We start from the raw sequence: 12882 nt of genomic DNA, 5'->3' as shown, positions 1-12882 counted from the left end.
GCCTCTCTTAAAACACACAGGCACCATCCGGATTGGACCCAAATACTCTAGAATTCTATCATCAGACTCGGGGATGAAATTAAAATCGCTCATTTTCTTTCTCCATGCAAGGAGCAGATCAATTTCCGGAGACTGGGACGTGATATTTTCCTGCCATTGGGCTTTCTCATCTTTGGCACAGCACCCTGACTGGCTGCCAGCGGGGGGCCCGGGCCCGACTGCACGCCTCGCCGGAGAACAGTTACTTCTGCCGCGGCGAGTTTATTTGCGCCTCGCTATGAGAATTGCCATCATTTACCCTTCCCCAACGCCTCCCAAAAAGAAACGAAATAGACAAGAGGGGAAGCGAGGCAAGAATGAGAGAGGCGAAATTGATTCTTTTTGATACATGCTGCACAGGGGACATTAGGTAGGCTACCCTTCGTTTGACCATCTATTTCAAGAAATGAACTGAATAAATTTTGTGTGAAGTAACGTATAGGCCTTTTGGAAGCCTTTTGCTGCCGTTCATGTCGAGGATGAAATGCTCGCTGCAGCAAGCGGACGTCCTTTGTATTATGCGGGTTTTAAGAGAATTCAGTTAATTGTGCGGCCTTACGGGACTGATAGCTCACTTTAAATGAAGCAGTTACTCAGCACGCGTTAAGCATGACGGCATTAAGGGCGACTTGATGAACGAGTTAGGCCTAAATTCAGACAGATGGTGTTTGCCTCCTCTGCAGTGGAAACTTTCACCTTGTCTTCAGCAATGGTGGAAAGTAACTGAGCATATCTACTCAAGACTGTACTTAAGTACAGATTTGAGGTATTTTGCTTGAGTATTTAAATTTCACACAAATTTATACTTCTCCACTGAATCCTTTATTTACTTTTCATGTTGTATCTTTTCATACCCTTCCTGTCTGGCAAAGTATCTCCAAATGTGGTGATTTTGCTTTTGAATATTTATGATAAACTAAGGACTTAAGTGTTTCTTTATGTCTTGAGACAATTCCCCCACTTCTTACTGTGAACAAGCTATTTAAAAATACTCTTAGCAGGAAAATATGTCATCACAAAGCTGTAAACTGGACTGTTTTCTGACCTCATGAAGTCTTTTATGGGTACGTTGTTCTCACAGAACAGCGACGCCACAAACAAAACAAAAATATCAATCCAAAACCATCAGATATAGTAGTAACACTGAGAGGGAACATTTTACTGCAAAGTGAGTACTAGTGAATACTACGAGCAGTGGTGCATTTTCAGAGTGTGGCATTGCTACTTGTGCTTAAATAAAGGATCTGAGTTGTCTACCGCTGGACATCAGATTAAAGATTCATATCCAGAAAATTTGGGGGCCTTGACTTTAGACTCTACCACACAGGGCTTTTGTCTAGATGTTTGATTAGCAGGACGTGAGGACATGCATGACACCACTGTTTACACAAGCAGTCTCATATGAGGTCAGCACAGTTTGAGCATGTGGAAAGTCACTAACAGACTTAATCTGTGTCTGTTGCACCATAATGTACAAGCTGCTTATTTTTATTCTGCTGCTTTGTTATAGCCTACATGTAACCTTTAATATTTCCAGTTCTTAATGTAAGCATATATAATGTTTATATTACTTCTGTGATCTTTATTTCTTCCGTTATCAATTTTAATATCAATATTAGGCTAAAAGGTCATGTCAGGGTTACACTTTGTGACCGTCTGTCCTTCCCTCATTAACTGTATTAGATATGTCGTCCTGTCTGTTACCTGTCTGTTACCTGTCTGTTGCACTCAGAGCTTTTCAAAGTGGTCTTGCTTCTTGTTTGTCTTGGCAGTGACACTGGTCCTTGTTTGCGCACATTTCTGTCCATCTGACCCGTCCTTCCCACTTAACATGGGAGCCTGCTGTTGCGTCACGGAGCCTGTCAAGGCCTAATTAAACCCATATTGAGAAAGAGAATAAATCCAACCCCCTTATTTTTTTGCTCTCGCTTCAGATAAAGCGGCATGCACGCCCCCGCAGTGGATTTTGTCCGGGGAGAATGCGTTAAGAGTCAGGCGAGGACAGCTGGAAGTTAATTTGTGACAACACTTTGAACAGCTTCAGGTTTTAACCGACAGCACAATGGCAGGACTCAAGGTAAGGCAGCGGTTACTTTATTCAACACTTTTGGTCAGTTAAAAACTGCGCTTCTCTAAACATCCCAAACGTTTGCATGAACGAATTAAGACAGAATAAAGGAGGGGAGGGGGAGGGTACTTTATTTTTTTTATTTGTTTGCACCAGACATACGCAAAGTTAAACCTGGAGGCATCATTACCTCCAACAGACGCATACCAGCTGACTGAAAGGCGGTGTTGCCTTTGACCAATCAGAGCGCTGCATTCAGCAGCTGCCCAGATGTGGTCTGAGACGCTTTAACAGCCTCACATAACAATGATATGTAGGTGAAAAACCCTAATGTCAACGGGCAACATACACGTCCTGTGTGTTTGCAGTTTCCATTAAAAATTCCAACCATTTAGACCAGTTCTGGTTCTCGGTGTAGGCCCTCATTATTTTACTGACGTTTGTTATGAGAGTAAAGTGTCGTTTTCTTGGTGCTTTAAAGAGTGTGACGACTTTGGGTTAAGTGGAAATATATCAGCTCGTTGACAAAAACGTTCAGTTTAAGTTTTAAGAGTGAACGTGACTAAATGACTTCTAACGACACAACCGTCTGAGCTGAATGAAAGTCTACTTTACGTAACGTTTCTTCATGGGGCGCAAACTCAAAAGCCTCAGTAATGTTTTTAAGTACGCACTCTAGACGCACCAAAGGCGCATGCACGCGCACATATGGAAGCGATCCGTGGCTGTGAGTGTGCTTTTTGCAGACTAACAATGACTCAGCAAGATTTCTTAACATCGGGTCAAGTATAGGGAAGACATGGTAGCCAGAGATCAGTGCCGGTATAGAAGGATGGTATAGTAATAAGGCTATCATAATTGAAATGCTGACCAAAACGTGCTTTGGAGGGCTGCAATTAGTCTGTAACACAATAACACAAAAGTAATGGATGACTGTGAGGGGGGAAATTTGGCATAACTGCAGTTTGTTTTATCGTAGTTCTAATGTGAATCAATATGACAACAATTAACAAAAAGACAAGCCTTAATGACAAGCCTTCGCATTTAATTATAACCAGCATGAACACATTTATCCTGCATTACAATGAAGCTGCATGGTGTTTATATGTGTTTTTATCAGGCCCATTTTTTCCACTTTAACTTGACTTCAGTGTTGAATGTCTGTCTTTCTCTTGCAGTACTTGAGCGGGTTTGGGAACGAATTCTCCTCTGAAGACCCCCGCTGTCCTGGATCTTTACCTGAAGGACAGGTATCCCAGGAGGCCCATAGACAGCTCCATCACATAACACACATTATTAACTTCCTGTCTGATCACACTGTCTCATGTCCCTGCAGAACAGTCCTCAGGTCTGTCCCTACGGTCTTTATGCTGAGCAGCTCTCTGGCTCTGCCTTCACCTGCCCGCGGCCAGCCAATAAGAGGAGGTATTCATCTGTTTCTGTCATTTAAATCAGCTCACTCACTGCTATAAGACCAAATGGAACTTAGACATAAGGACTTGCTTGGTCCTTTTTCTCTCTGCAGCTGGTTGTACCGCATCTTGCCGTCTGTCAAACATAAGCCTTTTACCCCTCTGCCCTGTGGAAATCTAACGGAGAACTGGAACGAAGTGGAGCCTGACCCAAACCAGGTATAAGAAGACTCAAAATGAAGAGTTCCTGCTCATTTGGTCTTGAAACATTATCTTCACATTTTGAATTTCTCTGCAACATTTAATAATCGCAATTAAATAAGCAGTAATTAGAGTTGAGACAGGATAACATCCTTAGTTATTATTTAGTTTATGCAGACTTTTGGCTCAGTGGGAAACAGGGAAGCCGATATTCTGCCAACCAGCACCTCTGAAGAAAATTTACTGTGCAGACAAGGGAATGATCTGATTTTCCGAAAGAAAGTAAATGAAATAAAAAGCTTATTGTATCAGAGGGGTGTTTATACATTTTACATGAAAATAAATCCATCAAATTGTTGTGGACCCATACTCCTGTAGTTAAAACGATCCAGTAAATTAATTCAGTACCAGTTAATATAACCTAACCCCTTCCAAACCAACGGCGTTATCGCTTGGCGAAACTTAATATGCACACGGTGAAGCCACACGCCACAAAGACGGACTCTGTGTCGCCTTGCCTATGTGACGCACTGCATCCGCGCTCCATTTTTGCCGTAAGCGTGTTTCACAAGGTGTCGAACTCTTCCTTTAACTCTCGAAAAACTCAGCAGATCTGCTTCTTCAGGCCTGTGTGGGTGTGGTTTGTTCAGATTCTGATTCTGAGGTTTCTCTCCCTCAGCTGCGATGGATGCCATTCACCATCCCCAAATCTACAGACAAGAAAGTGGACTTTGTGGCTGTGAGTTGAACTTGTTTATTTTACGTTACTTTTCTACTAGAAATTCTCCCTTCACTGACTGGGATTTTATACATCTGTATGTTGCAGGGTCTGCACACTGTCTGCGGTGCTGGAGATGCCAAATCCCGCAACGGCATTGGCATCCACATCTACACCTGCAACACCTCCATGGCTGACAGGTGTGTATGTATGCAAATGTGTCCCATCATGTAACAAATAGATGCATTTTCACATATCAAAGGGCCACAAAAGTGTTTGGTTGTGCTTTGACGATCGTCTCTCTTTTTTCATGTTCCAGGTGCTTCAACAACTCAGACGGAGACTTTCTGATTGGTGAGGGAAAGGGCTGTAGATGTTTTCTCTGTCATCTATCACAAGAACAATGATAGCTCAATCCCCAGTCCTTATTCTCCCTCAAATTTTCCTTTCTCTGCCTCTCTTTGTCTGTCTCTCCAGTCCCCCAGCAGGGTGAGATCTTGATCACCACAGAGTTCGGGAAAATGATGGTCGAGCCAAACGAGATCTGTGTCATCCAGGTGAGGTCTATGTTTCCCATGTCTCCAGTTTTCCCACAGATATCTACCATTGTGTGTGCCCTCACATCCCATTTACCATATTTCGAAAGACATACTTTGGTACTTTTCTAAAGTGACCTTAAATTACAGTGGAAAGAAAGCTACAGAAAGCCAGACCACTAGGATTTGCACCACTTTTGTTTTACGAAACACATTTGTCCGTGAACGTGGAAGTCCCTTCAGCAGCGGTACTTGTCACATTTGAGTCAGAACAACACTACATTTCCCTTCACCACCAATTCTCTTGTGTTTTGTCCAGCAAGGGATGCGCTTCAGTGTGGATGTGTTCGGAGAAACCAGAGGGTATATACTGGAGGTGTACGGGGCCCATTTTGAACTGCCTGACCTGGGACCCATAGGTATGAGTTTGATGTTCATCCTTCCATGAAATCTGCACATCAGCCTCTTTATTGGGTCTTACCTTCTCCCCAAGTCTCTTATACTTTTTAGCCACACCAGTAGCAAGTCTCTAAAGAAGCTCTTTTATCCACCACTTTTATCCAGATTGAAATATCATGAAAATTTTATACATTACACATTTTGTACATGTTGATCTCCTGACTTTTCCTCTATCGCCACCATGAGGTTTACATTTGGGACTGTGAATGAAATGTCTCAGTGACTACTGGATACGTTGCCATAAAATTTGGCACCAACTTTTTTGATCCTTTAACTTTTGGTCTAGCACCATCATGAGGTGGAAATTCCAATTTGTCCAACACTTGGTGACCACATAGCAGGAAGAACCTTCCCGTCAGCCTCAGCTGTATTTCTTTCAAGCTAATTAGCAAATGTTAACCCTCAAACAGAGTAAACTTCAATGGTGAACATGATATATAGATTATACATGCTTAACATCGGCCTGTTAGCACTGTCACTGTCTGCATGTTAGCACGCTGACCTTTGCATTTAGCTCAAAGTGAAGCCTCACAGAGCTGCTGGCGTGGCTGTAGTATTGTTGCATGTAGCCTATATGTGCATATGCCGTACACGAGAGTGTGTATGTGTGTTTCGCAGGAGCCAATGGTCTGGCCAACCCAAGAGATTTCCTGTGTCCAGTTGCCTGGTACGAGGATCGCAAGCCGGCCGCGGGTTACACCGTCATCAACAAGTACCAAGGAAAGCTTTTTGCCTGCCAACAGGTGATTGTTGTGTGACATGTCAGTTTGTGTGTGTCAATGTGCTGACACGTACACAGGCACTTTATGACAGCGGCCCACACATATGGCATACTTGCCCTATTACCCTATTTAGGTACGTGTTTGCTTCAGTAAACACCACTGAACCGCAACAATGACTAACAGGAAACTGCCCAAGTGAAGCATATGATCCATTAGCTGCTCTTGCCGATTGAATTGCCATCCCTGATGATTTAATATCGAAGCTGTTATCCATTCAGCGGGTTTCCGCCTCGACTCCCTTATGAGTCTTAATCACTCATAATTAGTTAAGGCAATCTGGAGTTACAGACAGTGTACCTGTGAAGCTTTGCTTTGTAGGAAAAACCTTTCCCAAGTTAAGCATTAATTTCGCCAGATTTCACTCAGGGAATGATCTTGCCCCTCCCGAAATGTCCTGTTGGGCGCATAATTGGATCGACACATAATGTCTGATAGGAGGGTTTTTTCACTAAGACAGGGAGGAGGTGGGAGGAGAGGTTTGTCAGGGGTGGGGGTTGGGGGGTTGTAACCGTGGAAACCATGTCAAACCACACTGTTATTATTCATCGGAGAAAGCACACAAGGGCAAGATACTGTCTTTTTTGTAGCAAAACAAACATTTTTCCATCTCTCGCTGCCTCTATTTGTGCACCCGCCCCCTCGTTCTATGCTGGGTGTCAGAGGTGGAGGCTGCTGTCTGCACCCAACACTCTTTTCCTGGTGTCCACTCTTCCCGGAGCCAGGAGGGTGAGGCTACAGGACTAAGAAAATAAGGTGTTTGGAGGAGGGGGGGCGTAGGCCTCATCTCACGGAAGATGCTGCTGCTCCCTTCTGGTCCTGCTGTTTTGTTCCCCCGCAGAGCGCTGAAATTGCTCAAATTAACTTATTATTTGCTTGACTGGGCCAATATGTTTGTGTTTTGTGTGCATGTGTGCGCAAGTGCCTGCTCTCCTCCATTTTTCCCTTCATTTTAATCGAATGTAGTGGAATTACTACAGATGAATGTTCAAGATATTACCTGCCCTGAGTTTCCCAAAGTTCTTTTTGTACAATAACTACTGTAAATTGTGTGTGGTTAAGGTTTTTTTTTCTTGGTGTTTATTAGTTATGTAATGTGTTTGAATTTACTTAAGCACATGTTTGTGTATGTGCGTGTGCCTGTGAGGTTTTATTGTTAGGCTGTAATAGGTGTTCATGTGTGGGAGCGTGTGTGAGCATGTGTGTAAGGAGCACACAGGTCACTCAGGAGGCAGCTCGAGTTGTAATGAACTATATTGATTTTAGAGCTGCTGTTGAATGTCTTTTTTGCAGTGGCATTATCAGAACAGAGAAACTATATAAAATTGCTGTGGTTTTAACAATCAAGATAAAGAAATATCTCTGCACCCACTGTTACTGCTGCTCCCTCCCCCCATGAATGTGCGGCGACGAGCTTCAAAATGCTTAAAGTTTGGGAAAGTTTGATTGTGAAGCCAATTACCCCATAATACCTGGAGCCTCGTTTCACAAAGAACAGGGGAGAATGAAAGAGAAGAAAGAATGAAAGAAGTACACCTTCTTTCACAATCAACCCTTTTCATTATAACCAGTTTCTTCTCTTTATGTCAAGAAGTACTTTCGGTGGGAATTTAAGATTACAAAGACATTATTCATTATTCTTTTTTCTTCCCTGCAAAAAACTCAGTTTAAAGTCTTTTGTGTTTGTTGCTGGGGTAGACTTGTCTTATCTTTATCGTTCTGTGCTCTGTGTGTAGGATTTCTCTCCTTTCAATGTGGTGGCTTGGCATGGGAACTACACACCATACAAATACAACCTGAAGAATTTCATGGTTATCAACTGTGTGGCCTTCGACCATGCGGTGAGAGTTTTGCTTTACAACCTTGAAGTGAATTAAACCGAACGCTATTTCGTTAGAAAACCCTTATGTTTTACTTTTGATCTCCCATAGGATCCATCGATCTTCACTGTGCTGACTGCCAAATCCACACGACCAGGTGTGGCCATTGCTGACTTTGTGATCTTCCCCCCTCGCTGGGGTGTGGCTGACCACACCTTCCGTCCTCCATACTACCACCGTAAGACTCCGTTAACACACACACACACGCATGTGTGCGTGCGCTTTGCTTCAACTCTAAAGTGGTTTGTTTGCATTTTGCAGGAGAAGAGAAGAATACTTAAAAAGACAGAAACAATGAATTTTTAGAGCTTGAATGTTAAGATGTGGCTGGATTTGAATCTTGATTCTGTCTAGTGAGGCTAATTTTGGTCTGTTGTGGAATGAAACAACCCAGCCAGAAGCTAACATGTCCTTTTACCCAACCAGTGTCGAGACAGTGGATGATAACCGTCCACCTGCAGTGTGAATCTTTTCATCTGAGGCACCACCACGGCACCTTTTGTCTGTTTTCACCACAGATCTTTAAGGCCATCTAGTGGAACCAAGCGTTACAGCTTGTTCTTCATACAACATACTGCTCCCAGCACAGTGCTGTGTTACAGCTCCTCCTCCTTGTCGCTTTAGGCAACTGCATGAGTGAATTCATGGGTCTAATCAAAGGCCACTATGAAGCCAAAGAGGAGGGCTTTCAGCCAGGAGGGGCCAGTCTCCACAGCATGATGACCCCACACGGGCCGGACGCTGAATGCTTTGAGAAGAACAGCACCGCTCAGCTCAAACCTGAGAGAGTCGCTGAGGGCACCATGGTAAGAAAGGTCACCTAAGAACGTAGCATCAATAGACCAGCAGCAAGGATTTCAGTCTTACATAATAAAATTCATCAATGGCTTGAGTGATGATTGCTGTTCTGTCTTTTTCCTTTCCTTCAGGCTTTCATGTTTGAATCATCCTTCAGTATGGCAGTGACCAAGTGGGGTCTACAAACATGCCAGAGGCTTGACAAGAGCTACTACCAGTGCTGGGAGCCTCTTCGTAGCCACTTTAATCCCAACTGGAAGCCCAGCAAACACTAGAGTAAGAAAGAATTGACTGACAATGATAAAAATCAGAATTTCAGTTCATTAAACGTAACTACAATGAATTCATTGTTTGTGAGACTTTCTTGTGTTGTTTAACCGGGTTCGCTAAGGAAATGAAAGGAGATAGTCCTTTCTTTTATGCAAGCAACTAACAATCAGAGTTGCACAATCACAACTGAAACGTGTGACAAAAACTTGCTGTTGGTGATAATAGAAATAAAAATTAGTCATCTTGGCTGCATATGTTTTTTACCTGTATAGTTCAAATGCATGCCCTCTGTATGTTTCCCCTGCTTTACTTTAACAGTTTACATCGTGAAATGACACTGCATTTTTCTGAGATTGTTTTTATTTGTAAGATATTCTATATCTTACAAATAAGATTTCTGTCATTTTAGATATTCTTTTCGTGCTGATGTTTGGTTTTAATTAGTTAATTGCATTTGGCATGATTTTTGTACAGTGGGATGAAGTGGAGATATGTCATCCATCTGTACATACTGTCTGGCATACTGTCACATCCCTTGGAAGTTATTGGAATTTTGGATACTGCGTTTGAAATTATTAGTATTAGTATTGGGAAATACTAAATCTTCTTAGTATATCATCTATATTGTGTATATTATATTGCAGCATTTCTCAACTTTCCAAATTTTAACTTATGTGGCAAAGAATTTTAGCTGGTGATGTTACTATTAACCAACCATTAACCATTTTCACTGACAAATAAAATGTAAATTCACTCCTGCTGTGTGTCTACTCGGGTTTGTAGACACGTAAAGCCTGCATACATTAAGAACATTGCGTTTTGCCACCAAACTTTTGCCTCACCAATGAAAAACACATGATTGTTTTTGACGATTTCACTTTATTTGGATAATAATAATTACAAGCACTGGTATCACTAGAACATAAATGAGGTCTTTATACATCGGAGCTCATGATGACAAACTGAATTCGCGCTTGATGGTTCCAGCCTTAATCTTCTCCTCCTTCCTATTCTGTAAAACGGATGACAAACACATGATGAGTTCACACAGTTTCCATGGCAACAAAGTCATATCAGCCTCACCTTCTTCACCTTCTGGACATTCTCCCAACTGCATGTTTTATGAGTGAGCGTTTCATGATTTTCATGCGAATTTTTTCCTCCCAGCGGAGTGAAGGAGACAAACATGATAGCCCAGCAGTGTGACAATTGCACCAAATTCTCACTGAAATTTCTATTGGTGAGGATTTAGAGGGTGAATCTCCATGACAATGAGGAGGAAAATGAAAGCAGGCAGCATTTCAAGTGAAGCATTCATTTCTAATGTGAATGGAACTGTGACAAAAAAAGAAAACCAGATCAACTGCACACCTACACACAGGGGAATAATGAGCCCCAATCTTCGACTGAATAGCTTTTCAGATGTCTATGATGCCATTCAGCACACCAAGAATCACGTTTCAGGATTATTTTAGGCCAAATTATTCTTTCAAATGACATTATCAGTGTATAAGAGTAACTAACAAGTCTGACACTGGTGCTGAAAGACAAGTAAAATTACCGCATGTGTTCTTGTGCCAATGCTGCATCACATCAGGTAAATCACTGATGTTTTGACCACTGGTTTGGCACCAAGTATTGCCAACTAACCTTAACATGCAAAAATGTATCTGTAGTACACGGACTTCGGCTGTCCAGAAAGAATGCAGTTATTGAACTTGCTGCTTAAAGTGCAACATGTAAGTCATTTCATTCATTAAACACACTGTGACAATAAAACAAAGAGAGATCAACGCATCTTGTCTCATACCCTGTCCACCTTGAAGCCGAAGAACAGGACAATGAGAGGCACAGCTCCAAACAGTGTACCCAGCAGCGATGTCTTGAATGTGGGCCTGAAGTATAGGTGGGGGTTGGCGCGTGCGTGCACCCAGCGTACCAGGGCAGGGTCTTCCTGTGAAGACAGAAGTATGCAACTAAATTAATCTATGAACCTTAATCTCTGCAAACAATTATTTACAACACAAAACTTTGACATAGAGTACTTTGGATGTGTAACAGTAGAAATTAATGGTGGCTGAATTCCACTGAGCTGCTTTGGTTTTCAGCACCCTGGCACTGTGCATGCGGACTCACTGTCATGACTTGCTGTTAAAAAACAACACCATTGTTAATGTTGTTGGTAATACCTATGCTTTTCCTGCTATGTTAAGTCAAAATGTCTGCTGAAAAAAAAAACTAAAGAGAAAACAGACGTAGAATTAAAATATTAAATGGATTATATACATGTGTTAAGTAAATAAGTGTAGCCAAGTGAGACAGTGGGAAAAGAGAAAGTTAATTGTATGTTGGTATTGCATGGGACATATTTTGGTCATGTGAACGTCTACTATGAGTCGACTAATGCAGGCCACCAACAACTAATTAACAGCATCTTTCCTGATTGAAGCAGCTGGGGATTTAGCTGAACTACAGTCACTGTGGTTGCACGAAAGAACGTTAACACTGACGACATACTGAAGATCAGCTCATGTAAGTATAAAAATCCTCTCAGAACATAAACTTTGAAGACAAAATGACAGAGCAGCTGAAGTAGTACTTACAGTTGTGGATTTATCATATCTGAAAGCATTCCGAATCACTTTAACTAAAGTCAACAACCTTCTCGAGTTAGCAAGCCAGGGTTACACACATAGACGTTTGTCAAAAATAAAACCGTCCTCATAGCATTAATGCTAATCAGACCCGCATGTTCACACAGCCACACAGATATGCAATACCATACTGTAACAACATACTGTATATACATACCATACTGTAATAACATATTTAAGTAAAAATGGGTTTGCGAGACGTGTGTGCCCTTACATGCTACCATTAGCAAGTAGCCTGAGCCATTCTAAAGGGTGACATTGCTAGCTAGCAGATAGCCACTTACAATGAGCTCTTGTCTATGCGGGTTGTTGAGCTGCATCTGATACTGTCTCTTTAGATTCGCTCTTAGTGCTGCCCGCTCCTCTTCGCACCGTCGATGCTCCGGTGAGAGGTTGAAATACTCATTTGGGTCCAGCGTTTTAGGCCGAGTGGCCAAGGGCGCCTCTCGGTAGTCCGCCATGATTGTTTGATGACGGATGGGATGGGGCAAAACGGGAACTGTTGAGATCTCGCGTTGAACGGTCGATTCGTCACTATAGCAACATCAAACTTCCTCTCGCTGGATATGTCAATGACAACCATGAGCGCAACTAACAAAAAGCAAGAAAAAGACGAGGGTGTTCCGACTGAAAGTGACGATGACTTTCAGTATGAAGAAATATCTGTTGAAGATGACTGGAGTTTGACAGAGGGGGAGGAAGATTTAGAGGCAACGGTGACAGCTATCCGGGACCGAGCAGAGGCCGGTGCCGCCGCCGCTGCTCCCAGGCCAAACAGAACTCCCATCACACACCAACCTGAGGCCGTGGACGACTTTTTACGCAACTTTCTCCTCCAAATGGGCATGACAGAAACACTAGATTGTTTTCAAACTGAGTGGACTGAGATGGCGCAGAAAGGGTTGTTGGATACAAAACGGGTTGGGGTGGTACCAGAGGTGTACGCCGACAACAAGAGGCTGCACGGCGAGCTGAGAAACGCGCAGCGGGAGAGGGAGCAGTACAGACTGGCAGCCTCTTCCGCAGCTGAGACTCTGGTGAGGATCCAGAAAGCCAGAGACCTCCGCC

At 42.7% G+C, this 12882-nt stretch overlaps 3 protein-coding genes across 4 annotated transcripts in view; 2 read left to right on the top strand and 1 right to left on the bottom strand.

Annotated features, from left to right (window-relative positions):
* The first annotated feature begins 1958 nt into the window (after window positions 1-1958).
* On the top strand, window positions 1959-9233 carry hgd (homogentisate 1,2-dioxygenase). The gene is made up of 14 exons (XM_046371019.1): window positions 1959-2116; window positions 3286-3357; window positions 3444-3532; window positions 3633-3738; window positions 4400-4459; window positions 4547-4638; window positions 4758-4792; window positions 4916-4995; window positions 5294-5393; window positions 6052-6176; window positions 7949-8053; window positions 8144-8270; window positions 8717-8898; window positions 9022-9233. The coding sequence occupies exons 1-14, from the start codon at window positions 2102-2104 to the stop codon at window positions 9163-9165; spliced, it is 1332 nt and encodes a 443-aa protein (XP_046226975.1). The 5' UTR covers window positions 1959-2101; the 3' UTR covers window positions 9166-9233.
* Window positions 9234-10019: 786 nt separating this feature from the next.
* Window positions 10020-12633, bottom strand: ndufb4 (NADH:ubiquinone oxidoreductase subunit B4). Its single transcript, XM_046371022.1, has 3 exons — window positions 12099-12633; window positions 10971-11114; window positions 10020-10172 (listed from the first exon to the last, which is right to left on the bottom strand). The coding sequence occupies exons 1-3, from the start codon at window positions 12273-12275 to the stop codon at window positions 10110-10112; spliced, it is 384 nt and encodes a 127-aa protein (XP_046226978.1). The 5' UTR covers window positions 12276-12633; the 3' UTR covers window positions 10020-10109.
* The window catches only part of myripb (myosin VIIA and Rab interacting protein b), a 120988-nt gene continuing 119679 nt past the window's right edge, over window positions 11574-12882 (top strand). The window contains exons 1-2 of one of the 2 annotated variants that reach the window (XR_006841405.1): window positions 11574-11692; window positions 12153-12291. The gene's annotated coding sequence lies outside the window, so the exon portion shown is untranslated. Of the gene's footprint in view, window positions 11693-12152; window positions 12292-12882 lie in introns of those variants that run through there. The other variant, XM_046371014.1, reaches the window with a different exon arrangement.

Source organism: Scatophagus argus, chromosome 18, assembly GCF_020382885.2.
Source record: "Scatophagus argus isolate fScaArg1 chromosome 18, fScaArg1.pri, whole genome shotgun sequence".
Taxonomy (NCBI): domain Eukaryota; kingdom Metazoa; phylum Chordata; class Actinopteri; family Scatophagidae; genus Scatophagus; species Scatophagus argus.
This window is presented reverse-complemented; position numbering and strand designations above follow the sequence as displayed.